This window comes from Trichosurus vulpecula, chromosome X (assembly GCF_011100635.1).
Source record: "Trichosurus vulpecula isolate mTriVul1 chromosome X, mTriVul1.pri, whole genome shotgun sequence".
NCBI classification, from domain to species: domain Eukaryota; kingdom Metazoa; phylum Chordata; class Mammalia; order Diprotodontia; family Phalangeridae; genus Trichosurus; species Trichosurus vulpecula.
In genome coordinates, this window is record NC_050582.1 from 23,433,467 (window position 1) to 23,444,918 (window position 11,452).

An 11,452-nucleotide genomic window follows, 5' to 3' on the forward strand; every position below is an offset into this window, starting at 1 on the left:
CACAAGATTTTCCTCAGTTAACAATTAGCCCCCACCTCGCCCTCTCTGCAGACAAGAAATGTATTTGTTACGCTTTAAACCCTGGATTCTCGAAGCCTGTCTGAACAGCTTCTGGTCCTGGGCTACATTGTAGCATCTACCTTAGCATAGGGGGCAGCTAGGTGGCATGGTGGATTGAGCACCTGGCATGAAGTCAGGAAGACTCATCTTCCTGAATTCAAATCTGACTTCTGCAACTTATTAGCTCTGTGACCCTGGGCAAGTTGCTTAACCCTGTTTGCCTCTATTTCCTCATCTGTAAAATGAGCTAGAGAATGAACTGGCAAACTATTCTAGTATTTCCGCCAAGTAAACTCCAAATGGGGTCATAAATAGTTGGACACAACTGAAAAACAATGGTACAACACCTTACCATAGATACTGAGTTTGTCTAGACACCAAATAAGGATTCTTCTCAAATGACTACTCAATTTCAATACCATAGTAGTCTGACTTCTTCCTCCCCATCCCTACCCAGAAAAAAAAAGTTGCAATAGGTTTTTTTTTGGAATGCACTTCTGCACCAGATGTATACTTTGGAAGGAGTAACTACTCAGTATGAAATAAAATACACTGATATGACCCCTGGGCAAGTCACTTCACTTATTTGCCTCAGTTTCCTCATCTGTAAAATGAGCTAGAGAAGGAAATGGTAAACCACTCCAGTATCTTTGCCAAGAAAACCCCAAATGTGGTCATGAAGAGTTGGGCACGACTGAAACAACTGAACAATAACAAAAATGTCTTTCTAGATCACATTTTCTGAGAAGGTTGGGGGGGGTGGAGGGAGAAGGATTTATTCACAGTTATAGCAGGCCCTTTCAAGGTGGGCAGAGCTCCTTAATAAAATGACTAGACTTAGTGCCATGACAAATCAAAATTGGATTTCTCTTCACATCCCCTTGATAGATTATCCATATACTTCTTTCAACATGTATATGAAAGGCATTTTAAGATCAGATGAGGGGGAAAATGCAAGATTTATAAGCTTAAGACAAGTACATATTATTTACACTATTTTTTTGCTATTACTTTTATCTAGTCTATTTCACCATGAATTACACATGAAAGTAAGATTCAACCAATTTCATGCCATTTTCATATTTGTGGACTCAAATGTCTTCACTCCTCCCTTCAGTCAAACTCTCTTATTCTTCTTCATGGAAAACTTCAGTCACTTCTTTTTTTTCTTTTTGGCAAGAGTCTGTCTAAGATAGCAAGTGAGTTAAGGGCACAAGTAAACAGGCTTCATGTCGGAATGATTCCCAAACAAATAAAAGGAAACCAGAGATCAGATCTGTTTCAGAAGGTTTTGCTTTTCATTTATCTTGCTTTCCTTCAGCATTAAATGTTCAGATTTCATCGTCAAGGTAATTAAAGGGAGCAGCTACAGAGTTTCATGAAAAGTCTCAAGCCTTTTGTCCTTGTTTGTCCCTTCCCATTGAGGTTGCTAGCAGGGCTTCAGCAGTGGAGTGCAAATGAACACTTTGCAAGGACACTTGAATCCCCTTCCAGGATGGCCACAGAGGTTATCATAGGGAAGGCCTTTGCTTTGTACTGAACACTGGGAGAAGTAAATCCATTTGGGGAAGGAGACAGAATTTGCCATGAAAAAAAGGGCAAAAGGCAGGTCTAGTTATAGTGTAAGTAGGGATCAATGGAATACACAAAGTCAAGTTCATGGGGGCAAAAAGGAGTTCTCTCTCCCCTAAAGTCAGCTTTGAAAATCCTGTGTTATTTCTTCAAATCTTCTTTCTCTGGGGTGTTTACTGTAAAGTACAAGATACTCATCTGATCCCTTTGGGGTAAGGAACTTCAGGACAGAGCAATGGCTTCTAACAATGTAGCACTGGAGGTGTCAAGCTCCTTTTCACCAGCTTTTGTTGTGGTGCCCTCCTGAATAAGGATATGTTCTTCTCTGAACTTACAAAGTGACATTAGAGGCAGTGGTTAATTGTTGGATGCCAGTGAGAGTGGTTGCATCTGCCATCTCGATAGGAAGATGGGATGCCATGATTCACTCGAAAATGGCTGGCTGCATTCATCAGTCTGGATGGCATGGGGAAGTTATAGCCGTAAAAGCCATAGGAAGGATGGAAAGAACAACCAAAGGCTTCTCGGGCAATAGGAGTTGATGGGAACACATTTGCAGGTGTGTGTAACCCATACAGCATTGGATTGGCAGAATTGGGCATTTGCAGACACTGCCCACTTAAGTCTTCAGCTTTGCCACTTTTTAAATTAGGGATTCCCAGAGAAGATAACATGGGCACCTCCATCATGAAAGGAGGCAGAGAATGAGGATTGGTGCTTCCAGGCTTTTCAGGAGTGGGAAGCACAAGAGGTGGTGTTCTCCAAAGATTACTTGGGCAAATCTTGTAGCAAAGAGGCAAGCTGAAGTTGTGTAAGTAGGTTTCTGAGCAGGGCATTCCGAGGGTGCTGGATGATAGGTGAAATGCAGGTGGTGAGCAAGGTGGAGAGAGGAAGGAGTTCAGAGGAGAGGGAGGCCCACCATTGGAGGTCACCGGGGAGGAGCCACTGCTGCTTCCACCTGAGGGTGACAAAAGTAGTGAAAATACTGATCCCTGGAAATTCCCAATTCACTGTCATGAACACTCTTTATATTTGCCTTCCCATTCTGAGAGGAAGCTGGGACAATGGAAGGAGTGCAGAGATTGGGAATCAGAGGACCTACATTCAAAATCTGGCTCTGCCTCTTGCACTTTGTGACCTTGGGTAAGTCACTTCCCTCTTCTGGGCCTCAGTTCCTTTATTAGTAATGAGAGAGTAAAACTAGGTGACCTCTGGGTTCCCTTCCAGCTCTAGCTCTCTAATGCTGTAGTTTCTGCTGATGCTAAGGTTCACAGGAGAAATCTGTTATGACTCTTATAGCCCATGTGTGTTGAGGGGGAAAGGAGTTTTTAATTCCGAAGGATAACTAACTTGATTTCTTTTTTCAACAGATTGACAAATTGTTTTGAAAGGTACTGGCCCAAAATGACAGGTGGTTTTGGCATCTCATAAACATCAAATCTACTGGATAAAAGCTGTCTGTCTCAAACATCTGAAAGGTCACCATTCCATTCTACATGATTATTATTTTATTTTCTGAAACCAAACATGTTCAGTTCAGATTTGCTTAAGAAAATCATGGCGCCGTATTTCCCATGATAGTCTTTCTGTCCCTAAAAGTGACAACTCAAAAAGTTGAGACATATTGTCATTACAAAACACCGAGGAGCAATGAGACTTTTCTGTTAAGTTATGCTGCACTGTAATCTCCCAGTTATGTGGCTTATTAGATTTAGGAAGCTTCGGGCCAGTCCACACACATGGCTATTAAAAATATTTCAGAACACTCAAACGACAAAATAAGTTTAGATTCAATCATGACTCATTACTGATTGGAATCAGTTAGGTTTCTCCCACACCCCCAATCCAGCTTGTATGTCTAGACACAGCCTGAACCCCTGAGTCATGAGTTGACAATTACCTCCACTCATGGAAACTGAAACTCTGATATGATAACAGAAAGCAAAAAGCTCTTTTGAAAAAATAAAATCTTTCTCTTTGTCACAATCTTGAGACTAATAGCAAGATTAAATAATGAGGAAAACTGTATTTTAACACACACCCTCTCAATGAATGAGAGACTTTGGTGTTTTCTCTTTATTATTGCAACTTGTAATATTTTGGAGAGATTCGTTTTTATTTTGTTTTTGTTTGTTTTTGTCTCCTTATTCCTATACTGTTTAAATGGTACTAGCCAGGCTAAGGCTTTCAAATGGCCTATACCACCCTAAAGAGTACAATCCACGAGCATGATCTGCAGATTAGTGTTGCTTGGGCACCACTAGCCACTAAAATTGGGGCCCCACGTCCAATGGGTTTGGTGGCATCACCTGACAATAGGGGTTCTTTACATTTTTGTGTCATGGATCCATTTGGCTTGCTGGTGAAGTCTATGGATTCCTCCAAATAATCATTTTAGTCATAATAATGATACTAAATCTATGTTCTTTAAATACATATAGTAAAAAATAGGATTACAAAGGAAATCAATTGCACAGAAAAAACACATATAACTTTTTTCCCTTCTGAATTCATGGAGCCCCTGAAATCTCTCCATGGATCCTGGGAAGACCACCAGAGAATCTCAGAGAAGATCTATCTTCTGCCAGAAATCTCATAGCCCAAGTCAGAAAATGGAAAGTTTGTTTATTACCCGATTACACAACTTTGCAAAATGTCAGAATTATATTTAGTCACTAAATGTGTTACAGTTTCCATCACTATTTGCTGACTATTAAGAGCTTTGCCTTGAGCTTTAGTTGGAGTAAATAACAATTGGGAATATTTTTTTCTTCCCTCTAGAAAAGCTAAAAAATAGTTTTAGCCAAACAGTATTCCCTGGGTGCTCTTAGTGTCAATGACACTGTGCTAAATTCTCTCATGTATTGAAACAGATTACACACATTTTCCATACTGACACTTTACTCAGTGCCATAATTAACCATTATCCTGGATATGAAACATTTTGCAAACCTAATGTCAGCTGTAGTTCTAAGTTTCTTCTAAAACTTGGGAGATAAGCTGTTCTTCACATACAACGACTATAGGCAGGCAAGCATGCTTATTTCTGTCCTTTCACTAAATCAAGAGTTTTGAAGTGCCTACTATGTGTCAATCCTGTGCTAATCCTTTTCCCAAAAGCATCCAAAATCGGGAACAGAAAAGCCAGCATTTCCTGAAGGTCTTTGAAGGCAGTACTGTGGCCTCCTGACCCCACCCTCCCCCAAATGCTAAAATCAGAGTTCTCATTTGCAGCTCGAATTCTCCCAAAGCCACTAGGAAAATGTCTTCCACTGAATAGCAAGAAGGGGTTCCAATAATAACCCAGGTGTCAGTTTCGGGGGAGGGTTTCCATTGAATGACTGATGCCAAGCTGTGCATGGCTAGCTTTTTTTTAAATCGCTTTTAAGTCCTTCCCTGCCCCCTGCCTCAACAAAATGAAACTAGGATCTAGGAGACTTGCCAATGTTACAAAAATTGCTCTGGACTATTCTGCACATTAGTCCCCAAATATTGCTAAATATTAAGGTATACCCAGCTCGTTGTATTCTTTACATATGCGATGCATTGGCAAACATGAGTTAAGCAGACAGAGCCAAAAGAAAAGAAGGGCAGGAAGTGGTCAAGGCCAGGGCTGAGATCTTGGGATTCGGTTTCTTTTTCACCTTTCACACTTTTCTCATTGGCAGAGTTCAACAAAGAATTCAACAAAGAATTATTTGGCCCTCAATTTTGTCTATCTTTGGGGTTTAAAAAAACCTCATTTCTTTTCTGCGAAACTCCCCTAAAAAAAAGACCAAACCAAACCCAAACCTATCAAAAGATCTGGTCCAGGAGGCAAGGTAGCAGTGGAGAGTGGAGAGAAGAAAGACTTGGAGTTAGCTTCAAGTCCAGCCTCTGACCCATGCTTGTTGAATGACCCTGGGCAAGTCACTTAATCTCAGTGCCCCATGTAACTCTGTCATTATAAATTATAGGCAAGTTACTGGTCTGTATCAGCAGAGTTTCCACACTGCGAATTTCCCATGCTGATGAAATTATAGGTCTGGATGACCAAAAAAAATTTTTAATAGACCTAACAGTTGTAATTTCCTGAAATGTACCAGGCTTATCCAGGCTTGGGATACAGCGCCAAATTATACACAGAAACAATTTTTTTTCCTCCTGGTTGTCTAATATGTTACTAACATATAAACATTCATGTGCAGGTTAGAAATCTACTTACTTTGGGTTTCAGCACCAAAGGCTTTAAACTCCAGGGTGAGAGGTGGTCTCCAAGGGTAGGTCTCTAAAAGTCCATCCAACACACCCCTGGAAAAGAGATATGAAACATGCATTTTATGTGATTCCAGCAAAGGATGAGTTACAGAGATTTCTCCACCCCTACCATACCCCAACTTTTATTACAATTCTAGACTTGGGAGAGAATCTCCCAAAGTTGTTTGAGTTTTTGTTTCTCTCAGTTGAATAACTTTTCCAGATCCTTGCTGGAAATAAATTTAATCTGTTACTTTACAGCACAATTTCATAGCACCCTGTCCCCATGACAGATGATGTCTTTGCTTACCTGTTTCTTCCGGGATCTCGAAATCCTTTGGCAAAAGGATTTCGGTCTATTTTCAGTTTGGTAATCTGGAGAGACAGAAAAGGAGGAGGGGGGGCACAAATAGATGTCCTGAGTAAGGTGAAGAAAAGGCCCATTGCCGGTGCCTGTCTGCCCCAGTTCGCTCCACTTGTTTTCAGGCTTGCCTGAGTCTTGTTACCGAGCCACCAAACCTCAGTACTGTCTCCTCAGACCGAACAGGACCCCTAAACCCAGCTGGGCCTGCTGGCTGCGAGCTCCTCCCTGCTCCTCATCTCAGGCTCCCGCTTTGTTCTGCGTTACCTGTTGGTTTTGGTACGCGGTCACCGTGGTGAACTCGGTTTCTGGGAAGGAGAAAGTCTGGACCCCTTCGGCCGGCAAGGACTGAATTTGGGCGAGGTCAAAGCGACTGTCTTGCACAATGACGTGAACTCGAGGTTTGTACTTGTGCATGGACTGCAGGATAATCTAGAGGGAAAGGGGTCCATGGGGTCAGCAGCTGCCTGGGACTGAGAGGCCGCGGCCTAAACAACCCGAGGGGTTTGAAACTAACCCGCCACAGCCCCTAGGAGATCAAAAGAATTAGTGAGTCCTCGGCTGCCTGCCTTTGAACTCCACAGCTCCGGCAGGACGTCTCCCTTCACCTTCTCCCTTCTTCGGCTCCAACCAGCCCTGAGCCGCCCCAGGAAGGAGCGTTGCCCTTCGCCTCCCGCCCCCATGTAGCTTTCACGCTTGGGGGAAAATTGGCGCCAGTAGCCTGGGCTTCTTGTCCAGCTCTCTTGCTCGGCCCAGGCCTCTTCTCCTAGTTAGTCGGAGGCAGAGAACAAGGGGAGAGCCCAGGAAGGCCTGGCTGCTTGGGGGAAAAGAGTCTGGCTGTAGCGGTGCCTTAGTAGGGCGGTTCGGGACTCTAAAGCACTTACCTGGCCAAGAGGCCAGGCAACTTTCAGGGTGGCCCCTGGCACCAGGATCTCCTCTCTGGCTTTGAACACCCCTGCCCCGCATTCCATTCCTACTTCTGGCAGGCATGCTGGAGAGTAGAGGAGAATGAGGTTCCAGTACTCCCTTTCTAGGTTACCCAGCCGAAGGGACCAGACAGCTAGTTATCTGCTGGCAGGAGGGACAGGTTCCCCCCTGTAGTCCTCAGGGTTTATGGCCTGGCCCTATATCTCTCAATCCCCAGACTTTCCACACACACGCCCCGGCCTCCACCATTCCAGGGCCCGAGCTCCGAGCATCGAGAAGGGATGGGGAAAGGGGAAGAGGCAGTGAAGCTTCTGGGGCAGGCAGCTGCTGCTTTTCCTTTCTGACGCTAGGGCAACCTGGGGTCTAGCGTTATAGGAGAAGGGGGCTTATCCCTTGCCCCCTATCTGTCTCTCTCTCTCTCTCCCTCTCTCTCTCTCTCTCTCTCTCTCTCTCTCTCTCTCTCTCTCTCTCTCTTTCTCTCTCTCTCTCTCTCTCTCTCTCTCTCTCTCTCTCTCTCTCTCTCTCTCTCTCTCTTTCTCTCTCTGTCTGTCTCTCTCCCCCTCTCCCTCTCTCTGTTTCTTTTTCTGTCTCCGTCTCTGTCTGTGTGTGTGTGTGTCTCTGTGTCTGTCTGTCTGTCTCTCTCTCTGTCTCTCTCCTCTTTCTCCCCCCCCCCCGCACCTCCCCCCCCCCACTGTCGGCGGCCAGCAACCGGAGTGCACACCTACATGCCCTTTGTCGTCCATCTCGTTGTTGGTGAGCTTGACGCGATCAAAGCTGACGATCTGCCTCATCCATGTCTCTCCCGAGCAGGGGGAATCCGGGTGGATATAGAGCCTGGGCGTGATGCACGAGTGGTCCGTGTTCCCCGCCACCATCCACTGGGAGCTGTGGTAGACGTATCTGCAACGTGGGAAGGGAGCCGTCGGAAGGGGAAAAGGGCCCTACATAGGCTACCCGTAGAAAGGTCCTCGGATCCCCACAGTGAGCACTGGTCGGGAGCAGCAAGCAGACTTTTAATAATCGGAGGTTGTCAGAACAGAGCGCAAAGCTAAGCCTGGGCTAGGGAAGCGTCGGGGGATTTCCCAGAATCTGGTTTGTATTTCCTAGAACCGACCGCAGGAAAACCTGATCTACACCACCTCGTAAGCCCTGAGACCCGTAAGCATCCCTCCGAACTTCAGTTAAGACAAGAGTAGGATGGGAAGGAGGCACGGAAGGTGTACTCTGCTCGCCTGCTCCAGGGCTCTCTATGCTTCGACTCTTTGGAGGAGACCTCTCACTAAACGAGGCCCTGGGATCCCCGAGCCTCCCCCATACTCACGGACTGTTTCCAATCCAGACACTGTACAGATGTGCGGCCGGCTCCCCAAACACTCAACAAGACAGCAGAAGCAAAAGCAAACAGCTGTTTCTGTTTGCAAGCTGCCTCCCTCCTCCACCCACCCCTGTCCCCAGCTAGCTGGTTAAGTTGCACTTTTCTCTGTTCCCCTCACCTGGGCTGGTTGGGGCAATGCTTGGGCGTCTGAGAGAAGGGCCAGGGACAGCCTCTGCTCCAGCCAACCAGACACACAGCTTATGGCCACCGACGATGCCGAAGCCCCTAAGCTTGACGGTGCCAAGCCAGCCCCGGAGGGAAACCTGTTCCTCTTGGCAGCCTCGGCCATGCCCATAAGCTTTGCCTTGGTTTAAAAGGGCCCAAGATTTCCCAATGACTCAGAAGTCACTGGGTAAAGGAAAGGACAGCATCTGATTCCTGTGGTACAAGGGTGAGAGGCTCAGTGTCCCTTTTCCCTTCTCAGCTCTGAGGACACTTGAAGGCCTCCTCTCTCCTGCCGAAGCTTCAGGGTGGCTCCCAAGAACTATATGGGACCTGGCAGCACCAAGATAGGAACCTGGTGCCCAAGGAAGTAGCCGAGATCCCTTCCGTTCCCCTCCTCACACAAGAGCCCAAACCTTTGGGGATCGAAGCAGGACCAGCCAGAGCCGATGGCGCTCAGTGGAGTTGCGTGTAAAAACCTTGCTGAGGAAGAGTTTAGATTTAACCCACCTGTTTGTTAGGGAACCCTGGGTTCACAAGTCAGAGCAAGCAGCCTGCCAGGCTTGTGATGTTGCTGGATTCGAGCCACCGTTGGCCTTTACCTGTATCTTTTGGAGTCCACTGGTACCACGTCGATAGCAATGTAATACTGTTTCACGGGGTCCAGCCCCTTCACTTTGACGCGAACAGAAGGGAACATTCGCCTGCAGAAGAGATGGAAAGCACTCTGCTCTGCCTGGCCTTGAAAAACATTTGTGGGAGAGAAGGCTAGCTGCACAGGATTCAGTACTAGCCGCAGAAAAAGGCCTAAGCAATGACCTCTGTGCGGGAGAAGTTTGGGGGTCCGTCTGTGCATCGGCTGAAATGTCGGTGCTCTCTAGGGAGAGGAAGGCTCCCTCCCTGTGTATGGTCTAACAGAGCCGCTTCCAAAAGGGAAAGGGGAAAACAAACAACTCTATTGACACTCCAAGGTTCCTTTCGATTGTTTCTGGGAGGTGAACTTGGGAAACTTAAATTGTGACGCAGTCAGTCTGAGGCTAACCCCACACTCAGCTCATCCTCTTATTTCTGTTGCTTTGCTAAAGCAAGCTGGGAGGAAGCACATAGGGAGAATTCCGAGATAGGTGCAAATGAGAGGATTATTCTTGGGTGAGGCACACCTCACATCTGTGGGTTTCTCTGAATCTCTCTGGCCCTTGGGTGGATAATTTACTACCTGACTCATGTAGCTGACAGGGCTTGGAGCAATTTTACCGGCAAATAAAGCTGCTTATTTAGAAGTGGGCTCAAGGTATAACCTTAAGAGTCCCCACTGGCAAGCGGCTGCCTCTGGGCTCTCAAGGAGAAGCTGACTCCAGGAGCTGGAGACGGGCATGTGCTTCGATCGCTCGGCAAGCGGTTCCTGCCCGGCATGGGACATGTCTGGTGCTGTCCACCCTAGGACCCTCCCAGGTTGGGCCCTGGAACCAGGGGCCTGCCTACCTGCCGGCTTTGGTGATGATCATCTCAGTCCCAATCTCGTGGAATCTCTGCCACAGCTCAGAGCCTTGAAGCTCTGCCTGGACGTTATCTTTATCTCCCGGACTTTCGTGGCCCCCGGAGAAAGCAGTCATTGAAGTCTCTGCTTTGGGTCTCTTTTCTGCCCAGAGACATAAATGGAAGGTATTTGAGCTCCAGGTTCTCCCCTCCTGGCTGCCTCAAGCTCCTAGTGTTCCCAGGACAGCAGATCCCGGCCCATTTCACAGACTGGTACTACTGGAAGGAACGTGAACTATCATCTGTTCCAACTCCTTCAGTTTTACAGAGGAAGAAACTGAAGCTCAGAGAAAACTAGCAACTTGACCAATGTCACACAGGTAAGGAGTCTCCGTCCTGGGCCATTGCAAGTTGCCTCCGAATGAAGTGAAGTATTTCAGGAAAGGAGACCCCCCCACCCCCACCGTGGTCACTAGGAAAGAACCTGCTCTTGTCCCTCAAACCCACAACACTTATAGGAAATGAGGGGCATCCGGCTGCTGCTCTGCTGAGCTGGAGTCCTAGCGCAGGGCCTCCCCTCTCCCATTTGCACTCCCCATGGCTGGGGAGCTGTGCATCCCAAAAGGAATCTGGAAAGCTCTGCCCTAAAGGCAGGTTCTCAGTCCCTCTCAGGTTCTCCTGGCAGCTTCTCCCGGCAGTAGGCTGCCCAAAGCTATGGGACCCCCAGGCAAGGCCCTCGCCCACCCAAGACAGCTTACAGCCAAGGAACCTCCCTGGGCTGGACGCCTCTGGCGTCCGAACTGCAACAGGGTGCTGCTGCTGCTGCTGCTGCTGTGTTGGGGTGGGGGGAGAAGGGTGATGATACTGACCCGATTCCTCGATTTTCCTCAGCATCCCAATTTCTCTGTCATCCTCCTCTTCCTCCTCTTCCTCCTCATCGCCTTTCCCAAGCAGATCCTGGGGCGGTTGCTCATCCCGCAAGTCTCGGAGTTTCCTTTTGGTCGATCTCCCCACCAAGGCTTCCACGGAGAAGGCATGAGCTCGGGAGCTTAAAGCCATCACTGGAGAAACCAATGGAATCCACACGAGCAAGAGAAGCTTCAACTTGATCCTTGGGGGAGGGGAGAGCAGTTGGGGGGCGTGGGGGGAGAAGTGCAGGAGGAAGTTCAGGGGAAATCCAAAAAGCCGAAAATGGAACTGTCTTTCCCAAAAATTTTCTAAAGGAGGAAAGGAGAAAGATCAAGATTAAGACCTGAGGCTCCTCATTATAGACTGGGGAAGGG

At 47.2% G+C, this 11,452-nt stretch overlaps 1 protein-coding gene across 1 annotated transcript; it reads right to left on the reverse strand.

The window, feature by feature from the left end:
* Window positions 1-1,976: 1,976 nt before the first annotated feature.
* TBX22 (T-box transcription factor 22) lies at window positions 1,977-11,228 on the reverse strand. Its single transcript, XM_036740251.1, has 8 exons — window positions 11,039-11,228; window positions 10,176-10,332; window positions 9,296-9,397; window positions 7,882-8,056; window positions 6,497-6,661; window positions 6,179-6,243; window positions 5,833-5,922; window positions 1,977-2,583 (listed from the first exon to the last, which is right to left on the reverse strand). The coding sequence occupies exons 1-8, from the start codon at window positions 11,226-11,228 to the stop codon at window positions 1,977-1,979; spliced, it is 1,551 nt and encodes a 516-aa protein (XP_036596146.1).
* Window positions 11,229-11,452: the final 224 nt, after the last annotated feature.

Coding starts and splice junctions, on each gene's coding strand:
- TBX22 (XM_036740251.1), bottom strand. CDS start 11,228: ATGGCTTTAAGCTCCCGAGCTCATGCCTTCTCCGTGGAAGCCTTGGTG. Junction 9,398..10,175: donor ATCATCACCAAAGCCGGCAG/GTAGGCAGGCCC, acceptor TCTCTTCTGCAG/GCGAATGTTCCCTTCTGTTC. Junction 6,244..6,496: donor CCGCGTACCAAAACCAACAG/GTAACGCAGAAC, acceptor CTGTCTCTCCAG/ATTACCAAACTGAAAATAGA.